Below are 18470 nucleotides of genomic sequence, written 5' to 3'. Positions count from 1 at the left end.
CCACATTCTGCACGTGTTACAACAGCGTGGCTTCGTAGTAAAAGAGTGTGGGTACTAGACTGGCCTGCCTGCAGTCCAGACCTGTCTCCCATTGAAAATGTGTGGCGCATTATGATTTGCAAAATACGACAACGGAGACCCTGGACAGTTGAGCAACTGAAGTTGTACATCATGCAAGAATGGGAAAGAATTCCACCTACAAATCTTCAACAATTAGTGTCCTCAGTTCCCAAACGCTTATTGAGTGTTGTTAAAAGGAAAGGTGATGTAACACAGTGGTAAACATGCCCCTGTCCCAACTTCTTTGGAACGTGTTGCAGGCATCAAATTCAAAATGAGTGAATATTTGCAAAAAACAATAGTTTATCCATTTGAACATTAAATATCTTGTCTTGTAGTGTATTCAATTGAATATTGGTTGAAAAGGATTTGCAAATCATCGTATTCTGTTTTTATTTATGTTTTACACAACGTCCCAACTTCATTGGAATTGGGGTTGTAGAACGGAAGCTGTAATAAAGGCAAAGCATGTACTGAGTAAATACTGAAAATTATTATATTTTGTTGAAGCTTCTGTGTAATTTTCTGTTTCTTGCTTTGTTCCTGACAGTGAAAAATGAATAACTTGAACTTGATGCTTGTTTTGAGTGGAAGTTGGTAGGTGCTCTCTAACTTTTGCACAGTACTCTAGCTTCATTTCATAAATATATTTTTAAAAAGATCTGAATTTTTAAGCTCAGTACGTGTTCATTTTTTAGCACTAGGGTCAATGTGGCCTTTACCATGCCTCTTGTAAAGATCACAGGCTGCTCTGAGGCAGCAGAGGTTGCAGGGCACGTGCAAACATGTTACATGTCCTGCCTTGGATTGCTGTCACAGAGCCAAGAAATGCCAGCGTCTCTTGCCCTAGCTAGGAATAAATAGTTCTACTAAAAGCCAAGAGTGTTTGATCTCAATGGTACACTGAGGGCAGCTCTAGGACAAGTTCATATTACATACATTACACATTACATACTGTCTGTATTCACATGATTAAATTGTAATGAGGCTTTAATGATGCTTTAAGATAAAAATGACATTGTAGAATATGTTCATATGTATTTTGACGGTGTGAACTGAAATTAAATATTAAAGAGGGAAAATGCAGTTTTCTTTTTCAACCACTAGATGGAAGCACCTGCACGTATTGCTGAGGACGAATAGACGCCCAATGACTCACTTATTCATTTTTATTTGAAATGAAAGCATAGAGTGCTGAAGCTATACATTCTCTGAAAGAACCAGTAAGCAAAAAATAAATATATAGCAAGAGGACAAATCGTATCAACATCATACAAAAAGCATTTCACATGAGGAATCCTGCTTGGACATGCACCAACATGCAGCGCACAACAGCAATGCTCTGTGCACGTTACTACAGGACACTGAATTCATAAAAAAAAAAAAAAAAAAAAACAAAGGGACTGAAAATTAATCTGATATGCTACATTTCTTTTGCCTAGTTTGCAAAGTGGAACAGTACACTAGAAGTGCTTGCCAAACCAAAGTATTACATTTTTTAAAAAATCACCACAACATAAACCCATAAATGACATATTATATACAGAAAAGGGTCAAATAAATACATCAAGAAATAAATACTACTATTAAACACTCAGGTAAGCAACGCTACATTGCTGAAAGTGCAACCCACCCATTGCGGACCTGCTCCCACCTTAACCCACAACCCACTGCCTTTAATGTATACATCCACACTAAGAGGAGAAATAAACCTAGCCAAAAAAAGTTGTCAGACAAAATGATCGTTGTCTTCATACAGCACAGTGGTAGATATATATTTATGGCCAGTTTTGACAGTTCTCTGCCAACAATATGCATATCAAATTCCAGCTTTCATGCCCCTAGGAGTGGAAAAAAGTGCAGTCCAATGAAAAATCAATCATTCTGTTGAGGTTTTGAGAAAAAAAGAGACTATACAGCAGCTATGAAACATCAACACAAAAAAACATCTCTCGCAATGTAGTTTTCCAGCATGCAAACATGGTCTGTCACATGCAAACTGATAGAAAGGTTTGAGCTTATACTGTAGTGTAAGGAGTCAACCAGTTACACTGAGCAGGTGGCTTGCAGAACACTCAGCGTCCATCCTGCATTTAGAAACATGTTCACCAGTAAGCCAAAGGTACGTCCTTGGATCACTGACTTTCAACATGGTATTAGCTCTGATACTTTATAAGTGCAAAATATGACCTAAGCATTGCTTGTGTTCACTGCTACACGCTGACCCTACTTTAAACATATTTTTCAATAATTTTCTGTAAAGTGTAAGTTTTTTTTTTACTTTTTGATGGACATACCTTGCTGACAATAACATACAGATGGGTAACAAATTAAAGGAAAAACCAGAATAAATGACTGGAGCAACAAAGCAACATTGCACTGTTTACTGTGTACTGGTACAAATATGCACTTAGCATCCTACCATGGTGACCTTGATTTTGGATCGTGTTGTCAGGAAGCGACATAATGAAAAGTTAAGTGATACTTATTAGTCCCACAACAGGGAATTTTCACCTCCACATTTAACTCATCCGTGAAGTGAAACACCACATTACACACCAGTGAGCGCGCACACACACACACACACTAGGGGGCAGTTGCCCAGAGCGGTGGGCAGCCCTATCCACAGCACCCAGGGAGCAGTTGGGGTTTAGGTGTCTTGCTCAAGGACACCTCAGTCATGTACTGTCAGCGCTGGGCATGTGCAGTCATGAACTGGCAACCCTCCGGGTCACAGGGCCAGTTCCCTAACCTCCAGCCCACGACCGCCCTGTGAAAAAGGGTTCATTATTGGGGCACTAATGGCAGAAGCTTAAGTTACCAAACTACATACTACCACATTAAATACAATGTCAAAAAGAGTACACTACCATGAGAACATTAGAAATGCATTCATTAGTATAGTATGTGTAGCACAGCAGTAAGTTTTGGACTTTGGAAAAGACTGTTAAACACTAAAATGACATCTATATTTAGATCTATTGGAGAGACATCAGTAAACAGGGCTGAAATTGTGGCTGAAAGTGCACATTCAATGCTCCACAAGGGGGCAAGTGCATGTGTGGCATACACCAAGACATCTGTATAGGCTGAATGATTGAGACCTACAGTGAAGGGTGTCCGCTGGCTCTGTTATGCTGTGGGGGCATTTTGCAGGCATTGTTTGGTTCCACTTGTCCCTTTAGACAGAAAGGTCACTGCAAAGCTATACAAAGATATTCTGATGATGATGAAACTATTCTATTCTGATGGAAGAGATCTCATCTTGGATGATAATGTACTAGCCACAGGGCATGAGAGGTCACTGAAGGGTTTGGTAAATATGAAAATGAGGTAAATCATGCCGTGTCCTTCGACCTATATGGGAGATTTTTAACTGATGTGTTAGAGCGTGCGCTCTACCATTATCATCAAAAGATCAATTTTGGAAGTATCTTCAGGAAAAATGGTGTTCCATACCTCCAGTACAATTACAGAGACTTGTAAAATTTATTCCAAGGTGCAAGCTGTTCTGGTGGGTTGTAGTGGCCCAATAACTTACTAGGTTATGTTGGTTTTTCCTTTACTTTGTCAGGTATCTGTGTATCTTCAAATTTAACTGGCTTACACTTTGCAAGCCAAGACTAGAGTGCTGGAATAAATATTTCTGAAGATACATTTTAATATAATTGGACATCAGTTTGCTACAATGACTAAATATCCTATGTAACGACTGTTGCATCAACAACATTTTTTTTTCATATACTGGCAAAAAGGCACCTTATAAGCATTTAATAATAATAATAATAATAATAATTTTCAAATTTCCATAAATTCCTTTTCTTTATCTTTTCAATATTATAATAACATTCGGGGGGTCATTATGAAAAATAAGCTGCGCAATCTGCATAAAATATCCTCTCTAACTGGAGAAATCTGTAAAAAGCTACTGTACTTCTGGATTCTTTTCAAACTCACCCATTAAAATAACAATCTGTTTTGGTTTGCTGTAACTGTCCTGTGGCAAATGTATTGGGAATGGCTAATGACAAACTTAAGGAAGGCAAAAAAACATGGAGAGAACCCACAGTCTAGTTCATGCACCAAGTCACCATCATTGACCTATTAGAGAACAGATCTTGAGCCTCTACAGCAAATCCTTACCACAACACACTGTGTAAGTTCTGGCATAGAGTTCTACTACTGTACATGCTACATTTCTTCTTTTCACATCAACATTCTTCATTCTCTTAGTTACATATTCCTCTGTTCATTGCTTTGACCATTAACACTCACTTGACCCTCGACCTGCAAGACAGTGGCTGTGCACTTAGCTCATGTCTCATTCAGCTTCACTTCATTGGAACTTCAACTGAGGAAATTTTCACTTGAAGTGCTGAAAAAATTATGACTTTTCTGTCTCCTCTCATCACTCATTCACCCTTTGGTCTCCACACTGGCAACTCTCCCCTCCCACGTCCTAACTCCGGCACCAAATGCGAGACAGAAACCACGTCCTTGTGAAAGAGAAGCACGTTTGGAAATGGCTGCCTGCTGCAGAAGCTGAGGTTCAAGCAGGAAGCCGGGGCTCAATCTTCAGAGACAGGTCGTACAGCGTGTCTTCATCCATGATCAAGGCCTTATCCAGCAGGTACTGAGTAACCTAGATAAGGTGCAGTTGGACAGAAAATGTGAAAATGAAGCAAAACAGAATAGAACAAAAAGTAATTGTCAAAGGCAGAAATGCAGTTCACTAGAGGCAGTAGTGGCAAAAGTGCATTGCATTTGTTCATTATTAGTGGCAGTGCAGACTGTCACACCTAGCTTCCTAAAGTCTACAATGTTAGTAAGGTTACAGAGTTAGAAATGGCTAAACCAATAAATACACATAAGTGCTTACACTGCTCTCATCTATTACTTTCATGATTGCCTCTTTTAATGCCAATTCAATTCAAACAAATATCTCCTTTTTTACGATTGAGAGGGTCAGGGGTGCACAGCTCCAGTCCTGGAGGGCTGAAGTCCAGCACAGTTTGGTGACACACACACACACACACACACACACACACACACACACACACACACACACACACACACACACACACACACACACACAGCTCAAAAAAATAAAGGGAACACTCAAATAACACATCCTAGATCTGAATGAATGAAATATTCTCATTGAATACTTTGTTCTGTACAAAGTTGAATGTGCTGACAACAAAATCACACAAAAATCATCAATGGAAATCAAATTTATTAACCAATGGAGGCCTGGATTTGGAGTCGCACACAAAATTAAAGTGGAAAAACACTACAGGCTGATCCAACTTTGATGTAATGTCCTTAAAACAAGTCAAAATGAGGCTCAGTATTGTGTGTGGCCTCCACGGGCCTGTATGACCTCCCTACAATGCCTGGGCATGCTCCTGATGAGGTGGCGGATGGTCTCCTGAGGGATCTCCTCCCAGACCTGGACTAAGCATCCGCCAACTCCTTGACAGTCTGTGGTGCAACGTGCCGTTGGTGGATGGAGCGAGACATGATGTCCCAGATGTGCTTAATCGGATTCAGGTCTGGGGAATGGGCGGGCCAGTCCATAGCTTCAATGCCTTCATCTTGCAGGAACTGCTGACACACTCAAGCCACATGAGGTCTAGCATTGTCCTGCATTAGGAGGAACCCAGGGCCAACCGCACCAGCATATGGTTTCACAAGGGGTCTGAGGATCTCATCTCAGTATCTGATGACAGTCAGGCTACCTCTAGCGAGCACAAAGAAATGCCACCCCACACCATTACTGACCCACTGCCAAACCAGTCATGCTGAAGGATGTTGCAGGCAGCAGATCGCTCTCCACGGCATCTCCAGACTCTGTCACGTCTGTCACATCTGCTCAGTGTGAACCTGCTTTCATCTGTGAAGAGCACAGGGCGCCAGTGGCGAATTTGCCAATCCTGGTGTTTTCTGGCAAATGCCAAATGTCCTGCACGGTGTTGGGCTGTGAGCACAACCCCCATCTGTGGACGTCGGGCCCTCATACCATCCTCATGGAGTCAGTTTCTAACCGTTTGTGCAGACACATACACATTTGTGGCCTGCTGGAGGTCATTTTGAAGGGTGGCAGTGCTCCTCCTGTTCCTCTTTGCACAAAGGCGGAGGTAGCAGTCCTGCTGCTGGGTTGTTGCCCTCCTACGGCCTCCTCCACATCTCCTGGTGTACTGGCCTGTCTCTTGGTAGCGCCTCCAACCTCTGGACACTACGCTGACAGACACAGCAAACCTTCTTGCCACAGCTCGCATTGATGTGCCATCCTGGATGAGCTGCACTACCTGAGCCACTTTTGTGGGTTGTAGAGTCCGTCTCATGCTACCACGAGTGTGAAAGCACCACCAACATTCAAAAGTGACCAAAACATCAGCCAGAAAGCAGAAAGGTACTGAGAAGTGGTCTGTGGTCCCCACCTGCAGAACCACTCCTTTATTGAGTGTGTCTTGCTAATTGCCAATAATTTCCACCTGTTGTCTATTCCATTTGCACAACAGCATGTGAAATTGATTGTCATTTAGTGTGCCTCCCTAGTGGACAGTTTGATTTCACAGAAGTTTGATTTACTTGGAGTTATATTGTGTTGTTTAAGTGTTCCCTTCATTTTTTGAGCAGTGTATATATATATCGCTGCTGTTGGAACAAAACCTTGTATCTCCATTTTTTGTCATTTTTCAGTTTTTTGACATAACTTGAAAGTACCCATTGTCCTTTGCATTGTCTGTAAATTTCATGAAGAACAGACCAAAAGAAATGGCCCAAAAGTATTTGGAAAACATTCTGGTTCCATTGACTTACATTAAAAGTGAAGTAAGGTTTTTCCTTCTCCTGTAAAGTTACTATTTTGGAGATACGAGGTTTTCTTCCGACAACAACGATATACACACACACAAGTATCTCATAAAAATCTTTTCAAGGGACAACACTACAGAAATGAAACTTATGAAATAACAAAGTAGTCAGTGTACATCTAGTGTGCTCATAAGGCAATATGGATTTACTGTCCTCTCAAAATAACTCAACACACAGCCATTAATGTCTAAATAGCTGGCAACACAAGTGAGTAAACCTCACAGTGAACATGTCCAAATTTTGCCCAATTGTGTCGTTGTCCCTCCCTGGTGTCATGTGACTCGTTAGAGTTACAAGGGTCCCGGAGTGAATGGGGAGCAGGGCTGTTAAATTTGGTGTTTTGGGTGCAATTCACTCATACTGGCCACTGGATATTCAACATGGCACTTCATGGCAAAGAGCTCTCTGAGGATGTGAAAAATAGAACTGCTGCTCTCAGCAAAGATGAGCTAGGCTATAAGAAAATGGCTAACATTCTGAAACTGAGCTATAGCATGGTGGCCAAGGTCGTACAGTGGTTTTCCAGGACAGGTTCCACTCGGAACAGGCCTCGCCAGGGTCGACCAAAGAAGTCGAGTCCACGTGTTCAGCGTTATATCCAGAGGTTGGCTCCAAAACATAGATGCATGAGTGCTGCCAGCATTGCTGCAGAGGTTGAAGAAGAGGGAGGTCAGCCTGTCTCAAACCATACACTGAAGAATGCATCAACTCGGTCTGCATGGCCGTCGTCCCAGAAGGAAGCCTCTTTGGAAGCTGACAAACAAGAAAGCCCAGAAACAGTTTGCTGAAGAAAAGCAGTCCAAGAACATGGATTACTGGAATCATGTCCTGTAGTCTGATGAGACCAAGATAAACTTGTTTGGCTCAGATGGTGTCCAGGATGTATGACGGTGCCCTGGTGAGGCAACTGTCTCTTGTCTACAGTCAAGCATGGTGGTGGTAGCATCATGGTCTGGAGCTGCATGAGTCCAACATGTACTGTGACATTCTAGAGCAGAGCATGATGCCCTCCCTTCAGAAACTGTGCCACATAGCAGTTTTTCAACACAGTAACTACCCTCCAAGATGCCTTGCTGAAGGTAAAGGTGATGGAGTGGCCAAGTATGTCTCCAGATCTAAACCCAATTGAGCACCTGTGGGGCATCCTCAAGCGGAAGGAGGAGGAGCGCAAGGTGTCTAACATCCACCAGCTCTATGATGTCATCATGGAGGAGTGGAAGAGGATTCCAGTAGCAACCTGTGCAGATCTGGTGAATTCCATGCCCAAGAGGGTTAAGGCAGTGCTAGATAGTAATGGTGGTCACACAAAATATTGACACTTTGAGCACAATTTGGACATGTTCACTGTGAGGTGTACTCACTTGTGTTGCCCGATATTTAGACATTAATGGCTGTGTGTTGAGTTATATATCAGAGGACAGTAAATCTATACTGCTACACAAGCTGTACACTGACTACTTTAAGTTATATCCAAGTTTAATTTCTATAGTGTTGTCCCATGAAAAGATAAAATAAAATATTTGCAGAAATGTGAGGGGTGTACTCACTTTTGTGAGATATTGTATGTATATACACTCACCGGCCACTTTATAAGGTACACCTTACTAGTAAAAGGTTGGACCTCCTTTTGCCTTCAGAACTGCCTTAATTCTTCATGGCATTCTTTCAACAAGGTGTTAGAAACATTCCTCAGAGATTTTGGTCCATTTTGACATGATAGCATCACGCAGTTGCTGAAGGTTTGTCAGCTGCACATCTATGATGCAAATCCCCCATTCCACCATATCCCAAAGGTGGTCTATTGGATTGAGATTTGGTGACTGTGGAGGCCATTGGAGCACAGTGAACTCACTGTCATGTTCAAGAAACCAGTTTGAGATGATATGAGCTTTGTGACATGGTGCATTATCTTGCTCAAAGTAGCCATCAGAAGATGGGTACATTGTGGTCATAAAGGGATGGACATGATGAGCAACAATACTCAGGTAGACTGCGGCATTTAAGCGATGCTCAAATGGTAATAATGGGCCCAAAGTGTGCCAAGAAAAATATCCCCCACACCATTACACCACCAACAGCAGCCTGAACCGTTGATACAATGCAGGATGGATCTATGCTTTCATGTTGTTTACGCCAATATCTCTACCATCTGAATGTTGCTGCTGAGATCGAGACTCATCAGACCAGGCAACATTTTTCCAATCTTCTATTGTCCAATTTCGGCGAGCCCGTGTGAATTGTAGTCTAAGTTTCCTGTTATTAGCTGACAGGAGTGGCATCTGGTGTGATCCTCTGCTGCTGTAGCCCATCTTCTTCGAGGTTCAACGTGTTGTGCGTTCAGAGATGGTATTCTGCACGCCTTGGTTGTAACAAGTGGTTATTTGAGTTACTGTTGCCTTTCTACCATCTCGACCCACTCTGCCCATTCTCCTCTGACCTTTCACATCAACACGGCATTTTCGTCCACACATCTGCTGCTCACTGAATAGTTTCTCTTTTTTTTCGGACCATTCTCTGTAAACCCTTGAGATGGTTGTGCGTGAAATTCCCAGTAGATCAGCAGTTTCTGAAATACTCAGACCCGCCCATCTGGCACCAACAACCATGTCACGTTCAAAGTCACTTAAATCCCCTTTCTTCCCCATTCTGATGCTCGGTTTTCACTTCAGCAAGTTGTCTTGACCACCTCTACATGCCTAAATGCATTGAGTTGTAGCCATGTGATTGGCTGATTAGCTATTTGTGTTAACAAGCAATTAAACCTAATAAAGTGGCCAGTGAATGTGTGTGTGTGTGTGTGTGTGTATATATATATATATATATATATATATATATATATATATATACATACAGTGGATCTCTATTAATTATAATTACTAATGACGTAACTGCCAAAAGCAACAGGAAGATAAATTATTAAGCTTACAGAAGCACATCACAAGCACATCCAAATCTGGTTGAAACAAAAAAAAAGTGCCACTGCCAGTTATTTACTCATTGCCAGTATTTTTAATTCAAATTGCTGAATATAGTAGATGCCAGTGTACAGGCTGATGAGTCAGTCTAACTGCATTGAAGGCAGGGAAGGTCTATTAGGTTTTTCTCACCTTCGGTTGGTGCTCTATTCTGTAGGGCGTCTGCTGAAACTGTCTGATCTCACGAATGATATGAGATATCTATTGGTAGAGAAGTGACAGAATTTATGGCACCAACTACCACCAAACTTCAGAGATATTAATACACCTAAACATATTGTGAGCTCTGGACAGAATGCTACACAAAATGTACAAGTAAAAAAATTCTGAATTCACCATTCTCATCTTTGAGAAGTTCACCAGACCCTCTTCAGTAAAGTTTGGGGTTCCCTCCTCAATAAATGCCAAGTCTGTTAGGTACATCCCCAGATATGGGACACAGGGTGGATTACAGCTGCAGGATGATCAAAAGCAAAAGAGAAATGAGGCATTGTATCACAGAATGCCAGTTTCTGAAGAGTTAGAGTCGTTATCAGATTCTCACTTTTTCAGGGTTTCTCTCAGGTTTTTAAATCGTCCCTCTGATGATACTGTCTTCTGTAGCTTGTCCATGAGAGCTTTTGTCTGCACAGAGACCAAAAAAAGGCATAATGTCAGAAACAAATCCAGCGTGTCTCCGTTAAGCTAAGTCCAGAGCATTACAGTGTGCGTCACACAGGATATTAGTTACTGTGACCTGTTCTTAGCGCTGGATGTTCAGTTTCACTGATAGTGCCATTTCACTTATCATTATTATGATATTGTGACTAATTTTATTGCAGCTAAATTGAACTAATGGTAAATAACCTAAGTTCAAGAAAAAGGCAAAAGGAAAATAGCTTATGAAATCTTGAACAGGCTAAGTTTCTTTCTGCGAAAAGCCATCAGTTAGCTTTTTTACAGAGCATAAATTGACTTAAATTAACTCTAAATGGTAGGTTGATTATTTAGATAAAAAAATAATGAATAACAAATAATACCAACTGGTACAAAGGAAAATGCGGGCAGTCAGATAAGCATAGGTGGAGGCCAGCAACTCATTCATACCATGAAGTATTGATGATGCTATGAAACAATCACCTGTCACTGAAACTTTTACAAATGCAGCACCTAATGAACCAAATGCATGACGTTTATTCACCACCTATTTACTTTTTTACAATTATTTGTTATGAATACTGCAACAAAAAATGAATAGTGTTATCTTTTTCTTTATAATTATCATCACATTTATCGCTATTGAGGCATTTTTTCTAAAATATTTAGCAAATTTGGAAACACTTTACTGAAAAGCTTTTCAATTTTGATGTAATTTCACCTCAGAATTTGGTTAAGATTTATGACCACTGACACTGGTTGGCTTATGTAGAGGTCATGTTTTTTCTGCATGGCTCAGCACTACCTGTTCCACAATCATCACTTGTAGTATTACAATTGTAATAAACTATGATAAACACAGTCTGTTATAAGCTTTGCTTCATGACCTTTACTGAAGGAAGCTGTGACAGCTTGACCATCACACCAATAATGCAGGCAGACACATCACAGTGGAAGATTACCATGTTTTAACTGAAGCCCCTCACCTGTTTGCTGATTTTAGCCCATGTCTTCTTTAGCCTGTAGATGGCGCTGCGGTTCAGGGCAGAGGTAATCTCCAGCACACCGTTGTAATTGTTCAAGCAGCGGCAAATGTCAGCCACTGCCACCCATTTCTCTATGGAGCTGGCCCTGGAGCCTACGTCTGTGTGGCTCATAATCTGAGAGGCTACCAGGTTACTCATCTACAGTCAGAGAACAAAAAAAATGCATATGTATAATAATGCAAGTACCATACATTTACTCAGTTCTTTAAAAGTTAGTTTACTCTAGAACAAACTGCAATCTCTCATTGGCCTCACATCATTGAAATGCTGGCTAGTCTTCATGATATAGGGGGTTCGCTCAGTTTTGTCCATCTTCATCCAGCCCTGGCCCAGAAACTCCCTGAGACAGAAAGATAAATGTAGAGAGAGACAGAGGGACAGAGAGAGAAAGAGAGAGAGAGAGAGATCTGGGTCTTCATCTCTATTATGAAAGTAACAGCTGTTTTTCTATTAACATAACACTAAGCAGAACAGGTAACACTGGAATGACCTCTCAAACATCCTTACTTTGTACAGATTTAACTATTAGCAATCATGGTATCAGAGACTGACATTAACATGTTTTTGGAATTATCTAACATTAAAAATAATATGATTCTTTTTCTTTGGTTATTGTTAAAATATACTGAACATTAAGTTCATTAAGTACTAATACTTAAATCATTTCACCATAGATATTATATTATAATCATATTTTTAACAAGTATTTTGTTCGTCCACTAAAAGTAATTTTTCACACAATCAATGCATCATTTTAATCACCCTATTGGTAGCTCTAATGCAGCACAATTTTGAAGCATATAACAATTTACAGCAAGAGGTAGCCAGGCTAAAGTACAGCCTCCACATGATGCTCAAGCCGCTCAGCGTAAACAATGAGAGAACTTTTTGTTTTTTAAAATTCAGATTCATTAAAATTACAATACAGATGTCATATAAAGAAAATATATTTCAGTTTTATTGTGTAGATATTTGTTTTTCTGTTGTAGTTAAACATACATTTGCCAGCCTATTTTCACTCTTCTTAGTTATATATTTTTATGAATTAAGGTCAGAAATATCGTCTGGTTCAATTCAAAATAGAACTGTACCGAATTTATTGTTTTTGTGTTGTATTAAATTTACTTTTTATGTTTATTCTTTAAATTTAATTTTTAAATGTATATGGCTGTTTATCATTAAAATTGGTAACCTTACCATCTATACTGTTTTGTAATAAAAACTGCATCTTTTTCAGGGGTCTTATTATTGGTCACTCACTCATAAGGAATGCTCCTGAAAATGATGTGGTCGAGGAGAGTGATCTGTTCAGCTAGCTCCATCGCTGACAGTGATTCAAAGCACTCTGCCTTTGGGCATTCAGCCTATAAAAGAAGAGTGCACACACACACACACACACACACACACACACACACACAAACACAATAACACACACACAGTATAAGCCAACACAAACTTCTAGACCCACACAGTGTACAAACACCCACAGAACAAACTCCGATACATCACAGTACCACAGTGCACAGTTCTAAGTATAACCTATAAGCTTATTTGCACATGCACATCAAAAAATTTGTTACATATAATACCAAAAAAGGTTCTGTGATCTATAACATCGTTTTTTAACTGTATACTTGGTGGTACAATAGGTAAGTGGTTACACTAGACATGTCAAGTAAAAATTGTAGCATATGGGAGCGCTTTCCAGAGAACATCTGGAACTAGATTTCAGAACTAGAACTTTTGATGGGTTGCAATTCTGTCTAAAAAATTAGTTGTTGCGGTTCAACATGGACCATTCTACCAAATTAGTTCCAGCTTTGGTCCTAAAGTAAAAGCTAATAAAAACAAATTTCAGACCTTAGATATTTACAAGGATTATGTTATGATCTATTTAAATCCAAGTCATTGATTGCGATAGTGATAAGCTACATATACACAAACCATCATTTATAGGGCTCTTATAGGGTTGACTAACCCAAACTCTAACACCTAAATTTCAACTTTTGAAAATAATATCTACATTTTGTACATGCAGACCTGTATTTTTCCATACTTTTTTTTTCATTGTCAAAAAAATATATTTTGATTTCTTTTCAAAGTGCAAACTTCTGTTAAATCTAAATCTTTCAATTACATTAAAAATGAATTAATGAATTAAAAAAAACTTCATTAAAAATGCTGTTTCATGGTTTTTTTCCCCAGTACTGAGTCCTTATTTTAACCATTACATCCCTGTCGCTCATGTCTATATGGTGAGCAGTTGCATCCCAATGTTGTGAAGTAAATATGTCCCAAAATCTGAAAATCAGTATGTAACATTAAGAACTGTCACTATTGAAACACACATCATCTGTGACTAAATAAATTGTCTTTTGATTTTATGTGTGTATAACTGTTCAAAGCTGCGTCTGTTAGTCATGTGGCAGCTGAAGTTTTTGAGTTCTGCTCAAAATGAGCTAAAACTGTCACTAAATAAACAGTCACTACTGAACATTTGGTAAAGTTTTGGTAGTGTTATGATTGTTGTGGTAGTGACAAAACGTTAACTCATTTGTTTAAGTAAAATTATCATAATTAAGGTATAGGACCATTCAAAGCAAAATGACTTTAGTCTAAAGTCCAGGTCAGTTAAAAGCCCCAAATGTGTTTTTTTTCTGATTTTGATCCAATTCAGTATAATGATCCCTATGTAACTACTACCTCCACTAAAAACACTTGAGGATCCTCCTTATTAAAAGTGTATATTGCCTTTAAAATACTGCAGATATTTGTCCAATAACCATTTGCTGAAACCCTGATATTACACCTGGTGCTTCAAATTAATTCAGTTATCTACCCAGCAACACATTGAGCTGTACACACTGACCTGTAACACTGTAATCATACAATGCCATAAATTATACAGCACACTAAAATAAAAGCAAATGTATAATTAAATTACACAAATCAACCATCAGTGTCTGTGGGTTTGTGTTCTGCATAGAAAAATTTCAATTAACACAGAAGATGAGTATGCACATGTTGCATGCACATGAGTCCCCACACTGCTGTTCAGTGCATAGACCTGCACACACACATTCACAAACACACAAGTTGTGGCAGTACCTGCTGTGTTTGTAATCAGTAATTCCGATTTGCCAGTGCCAGAGCTCACTGCATTACAGATCAGCGTGAGCGCATATATTTTTGCCTTTGCCCGGTGTCTGCACAGTGTTCCATGAAAATAATGGAAAAGGATGAAAGCATGATAATCACTTCCTAAAACCCTTTGATATTGTGCTATGAGTTTAAAAGAGCCCTGCTTATTTATGAGAGATATAGGAATGGAGCTAATTGCATAACACATGAGCAGCTCACGTAACATAGATATATAGGTAAAGCCTATGTTATGTTTGCTGATACATTGATAGTTGTTTTGCCACTGAAGCAAGTTTAGCAGAAAGTCTTTGAACTGTAATACAGAGTTAAGCGCATTCAGAAAAAGAATACAGGGAGAAAAAGTGCTTTTGTGCTGCTGGGAACTGTCCCAAAGGGAGCGCTGCCTTTGCTGCTCAGCATGAGGACGATGGAAGAAAGCAGTAGCAACAGGCTCTGTCTCGCTGCCTAAAGTTCTAATTATGGCCCTGTTGCTCTGCAAGATCTGCTGTCTGAACTGCTAATTCACTGTGACACTGTGTCTCAGGCTGCTCTATGGGGGTAAGTGAACACTTGGATATTCTCAATATGTTAAATGGCCATGTTTTCTCTCAAGCTACATAATCATTCATCGATAACGTATTGGATGGAACTTGGCTTTCAAGTCAAAGTCTACTGGGAGGTATGTGAACTTTAACCCTTTCCAACATATGGTGTGCATCTGTAACTCATTACAGACTACAGACTAAGTTATATCATATGTGTATTCAGCTGCACTTGAGTGCATATATAGTACTGTGCAAGTTTTAGGCTCCTGAGAAAATGTGTTGGTTTAACCATTTTCAAACTTGTTCTCATGGCAGCCCAGTATAATTTCTAGTATTATCCAATAGTTGGTTTGGCTAAACAATCCTTCATTAAGTTAAATAAATTGCGCTGGTGGAATTTTATCAAATCCACGCAATGGTTTGGTTCATGCAGGAGAAATCTGGAATCTAACTTTAAGTTAATTGATACTTTTTTAATCCCACAACCAGGGAAATTCCACCTCTGCATTTAACCCATCTGTGAAGTAAAATACCACATACACACTAGTGAATACACACACACTATGGGGCAGTGAGCACACTTGCCCAGAGCGGTGGGCAGCCCTATCCACAGCACAAGGTTTGCTCAAGGACACCTGAGGTCAAGGGCCAGTTCCCTAACCTATTCCCTAAGCTATTTTTTCAAAACAAGCAAATCTTATTTTTTTATTGTATATACAGTGGAGTCCAAATGTCTGCAAACACTAGTGAAAATGCTTTAATTTTTCTAATTTAATACAAAGTTTTTTTCTACCACAATTTATGTTATCAGCATAACAATTAAAGTGAAATCTCTGAAACATTCAGAGATTTCATAATTTCTTACTATCTACTATGTCCCCCTTTTGCTTTAATGGCAGTATGCACTTGAGCTGACAAAAGCCACTGATGAGAAGATCAAAAACACAAGCTACAGTGGACTAAAAGTAAGGCTAAAAAAAGGTCTGATTTCTTTGGCCTTAACTTGGCTTAACTTAACAAAGGCCTTAACTTGGCCAATGTCACAAATTTGCTTAAATCTGGATATCTACCTAAAACTGGTGCAGAGGTTTAAATTTTTCATCTTCATTTTACTTATCATAGCTTTTCTGGAATTATTCTATATGGTATTCTACATGGTGTATTATATAAAGTGTTTGTACAAGCATAAATATACACTTGCCAAGAAAAGTGGTTTTAAATAATGTACCTTGTTGCCTAGGACAGTTGCATAGAACTGTGTGCTATTTCAGGTTAGAGCACTTGTAATTCTGTTCACATTTTTTATATCATATAAAATCCCTTTTGATGCTGCGGTCACCCTACAGTTTTCTTAATGTAGTAAAGTTTCTTTTATCTATTACACCTTATATGCTATACACGAGGGGGGGGGGGGGCTAAAGGGTAGTAAAGTATTTTTTGTTTAATCATTTCACTAAATAATACAATATTAAATAAAACAGTAGACAATACAGCAACAAATTCTAATAATTTAATTCTAATTCTAATTAATTCTAATAAGTTCATAACATGCACTCTGTGTAAAATTTATTCTCATTATTTCACACTCCCTCTTTTTCTCTCCCAATACACTGTTCTCCAGTCTATTAGCTTGATCTACTGCTGAATTATTTTCCAGTCATACACAAGTATTAAAAGAGCTTTTGTGAAATAATAAGATCTCTGGATACTGTTAATAGTCTCTTTGTAACTGGTTATTTCCTGTAACTATATTTCGCTGATAGCTAACAGGCTCACAGACTCCCCCAGTAATGTTTGGAGACGGGTCTTAATTTTACTGAAGAAACTACAACAGGATTATTACAACAGGACATGTTATTACCTAAAATATATATATTCAGGCAGTTCTGAGAGGGCCCTCGATACAAACCAAACAAGACACAAAACAAAATCACCCCACTACATATAAAATACCTCAGACTTCAGTCACCTTTTATTGTTACTCTGACTGAACAAATGTTCCTGATTAGAAAAAACAAGCTTTTAATGAATTCAATTGGTCTGATACTCATTCACAAATGACTACACTGCATCCATCACAAAGAGCAGAGGCTGAGGCAGCATTGTGGACAGCTCTGCCAGTAATATTGCTGGATCCTTTCAATGCATTTGATGTGCTACTATTAACAACACAAGGCCTTTTGCTTATCCACTGCCAGAGCAGTTAACAACTTTCTCTTAAAATGTAGATGCTGGAGTCTACTCTGAATGAAAAGGCTACAGAAAGGTAAGAAGGTTGACGAAATGTACATTTAATCACATAACTTAATAACACAGCAAAAAGAGTGCAACTCACCATCTGCAGGATGTCCTCTATCTTCAGCTGAGCATCCTCCTGGTCGTCTTGAGAAAGGGCACTGGCAAACAAGAAAAAAAACTGAAGCTGAAGAGAGACACCAAAGCAAGACTTCTTCAAAGGTGACTTCAAGGGAGTCTTACTTTCTACAGCTGGAAAGAAAAACACTTGCAGTATGCAAGGGACCTACTTTAGTATGTTTGCAGTGGCTTTTCTTTCCTGAGGGAGCAGGTCTGGATCTCTCAGCACCTCCTCAAGAAGGCCAATTACACCCATCTTCAATTCACTGTTCAGCTCAAAGTCCTGCAAAAGTACAATAACCATTAAATCACCCATATAGTTTATTTGAAGAAATATGAACAGCAAACACATTTCCAACATGCTATATAGCTCATTAGGTCATTGTAAATGTGTCACATGGAACAGTACTATACTATCTAATTGTTTGAGAAGATTATACTCATAACACATTTTTTACAATAACTGTATCATTCCAGTTGCTAAGTAATGACCTGCTCCACGCTGGTGCTAACTGTTACTATGTTCCTACTTTAGCACATCCAAAAGCAGGAAATGACCTCATTACATTAGATTGCTTCTACAAGATGATATTTTACCTGCAGCCCATTTGGTCAGATTCTGAAACAGTAAGTCTACATCAAATACAGATGTTCTGTAAAACCTGTCCAACCTTGCAACAGATGGCACGCATTTGGAATGCATTTGTGGGTGGAGCTTGGATAGGCCATTTGCTTGGCCTTGGCCTTACGCAGTCATCCAATGCAAAGTCCATACTCAAGTCTGTCCACACATCCAAGTTTGTCAAAAACTAGAATAATAGAACATGAGTATT

The 18470-nt window shown here is 39.3% G+C and overlaps 1 protein-coding gene across 2 annotated transcripts in view; it reads right to left on the bottom strand.

The window, feature by feature from the left end:
• Nucleotides 1-1213: 1213 nt before the first annotated feature.
• The window catches only part of rasgrf2b (Ras protein-specific guanine nucleotide-releasing factor 2b), a 102809-nt gene continuing 85552 nt past the window's right edge, over nt 1214-18470 (bottom strand). For both annotated transcript variants that reach the window (XM_017691099.2, XM_017691100.2), the window contains 9 exons: nt 17808-17920; nt 17618-17678; nt 12857-12960; nt 11852-11936; nt 11537-11734; nt 10459-10538; nt 10251-10368; nt 10047-10115; nt 1214-4702 (listed from right to left, as the gene is read on the bottom strand). In XM_017691099.2, coding sequence (XP_017546588.1) covers nt 4610-4702; nt 10047-10115; nt 10251-10368; nt 10459-10538; nt 11537-11734; nt 11852-11936; nt 12857-12960; nt 17618-17678; nt 17808-17920 — 921 coding nt within the window. In that variant the 3' untranslated portion in view covers nt 1214-4609. The remainder of the gene's footprint in view (nt 4703-10046; nt 10116-10250; nt 10369-10458; nt 10539-11536; nt 11735-11851; nt 11937-12856; nt 12961-17617; nt 17679-17807; nt 17921-18470) is intronic.

Source organism: Pygocentrus nattereri, chromosome 20 (assembly GCF_015220715.1).
Source record: "Pygocentrus nattereri isolate fPygNat1 chromosome 20, fPygNat1.pri, whole genome shotgun sequence".
Classification (NCBI taxonomy): domain Eukaryota; kingdom Metazoa; phylum Chordata; class Actinopteri; order Characiformes; family Serrasalmidae; genus Pygocentrus; species Pygocentrus nattereri.
This window is presented reverse-complemented; position numbering and strand designations above follow the sequence as displayed.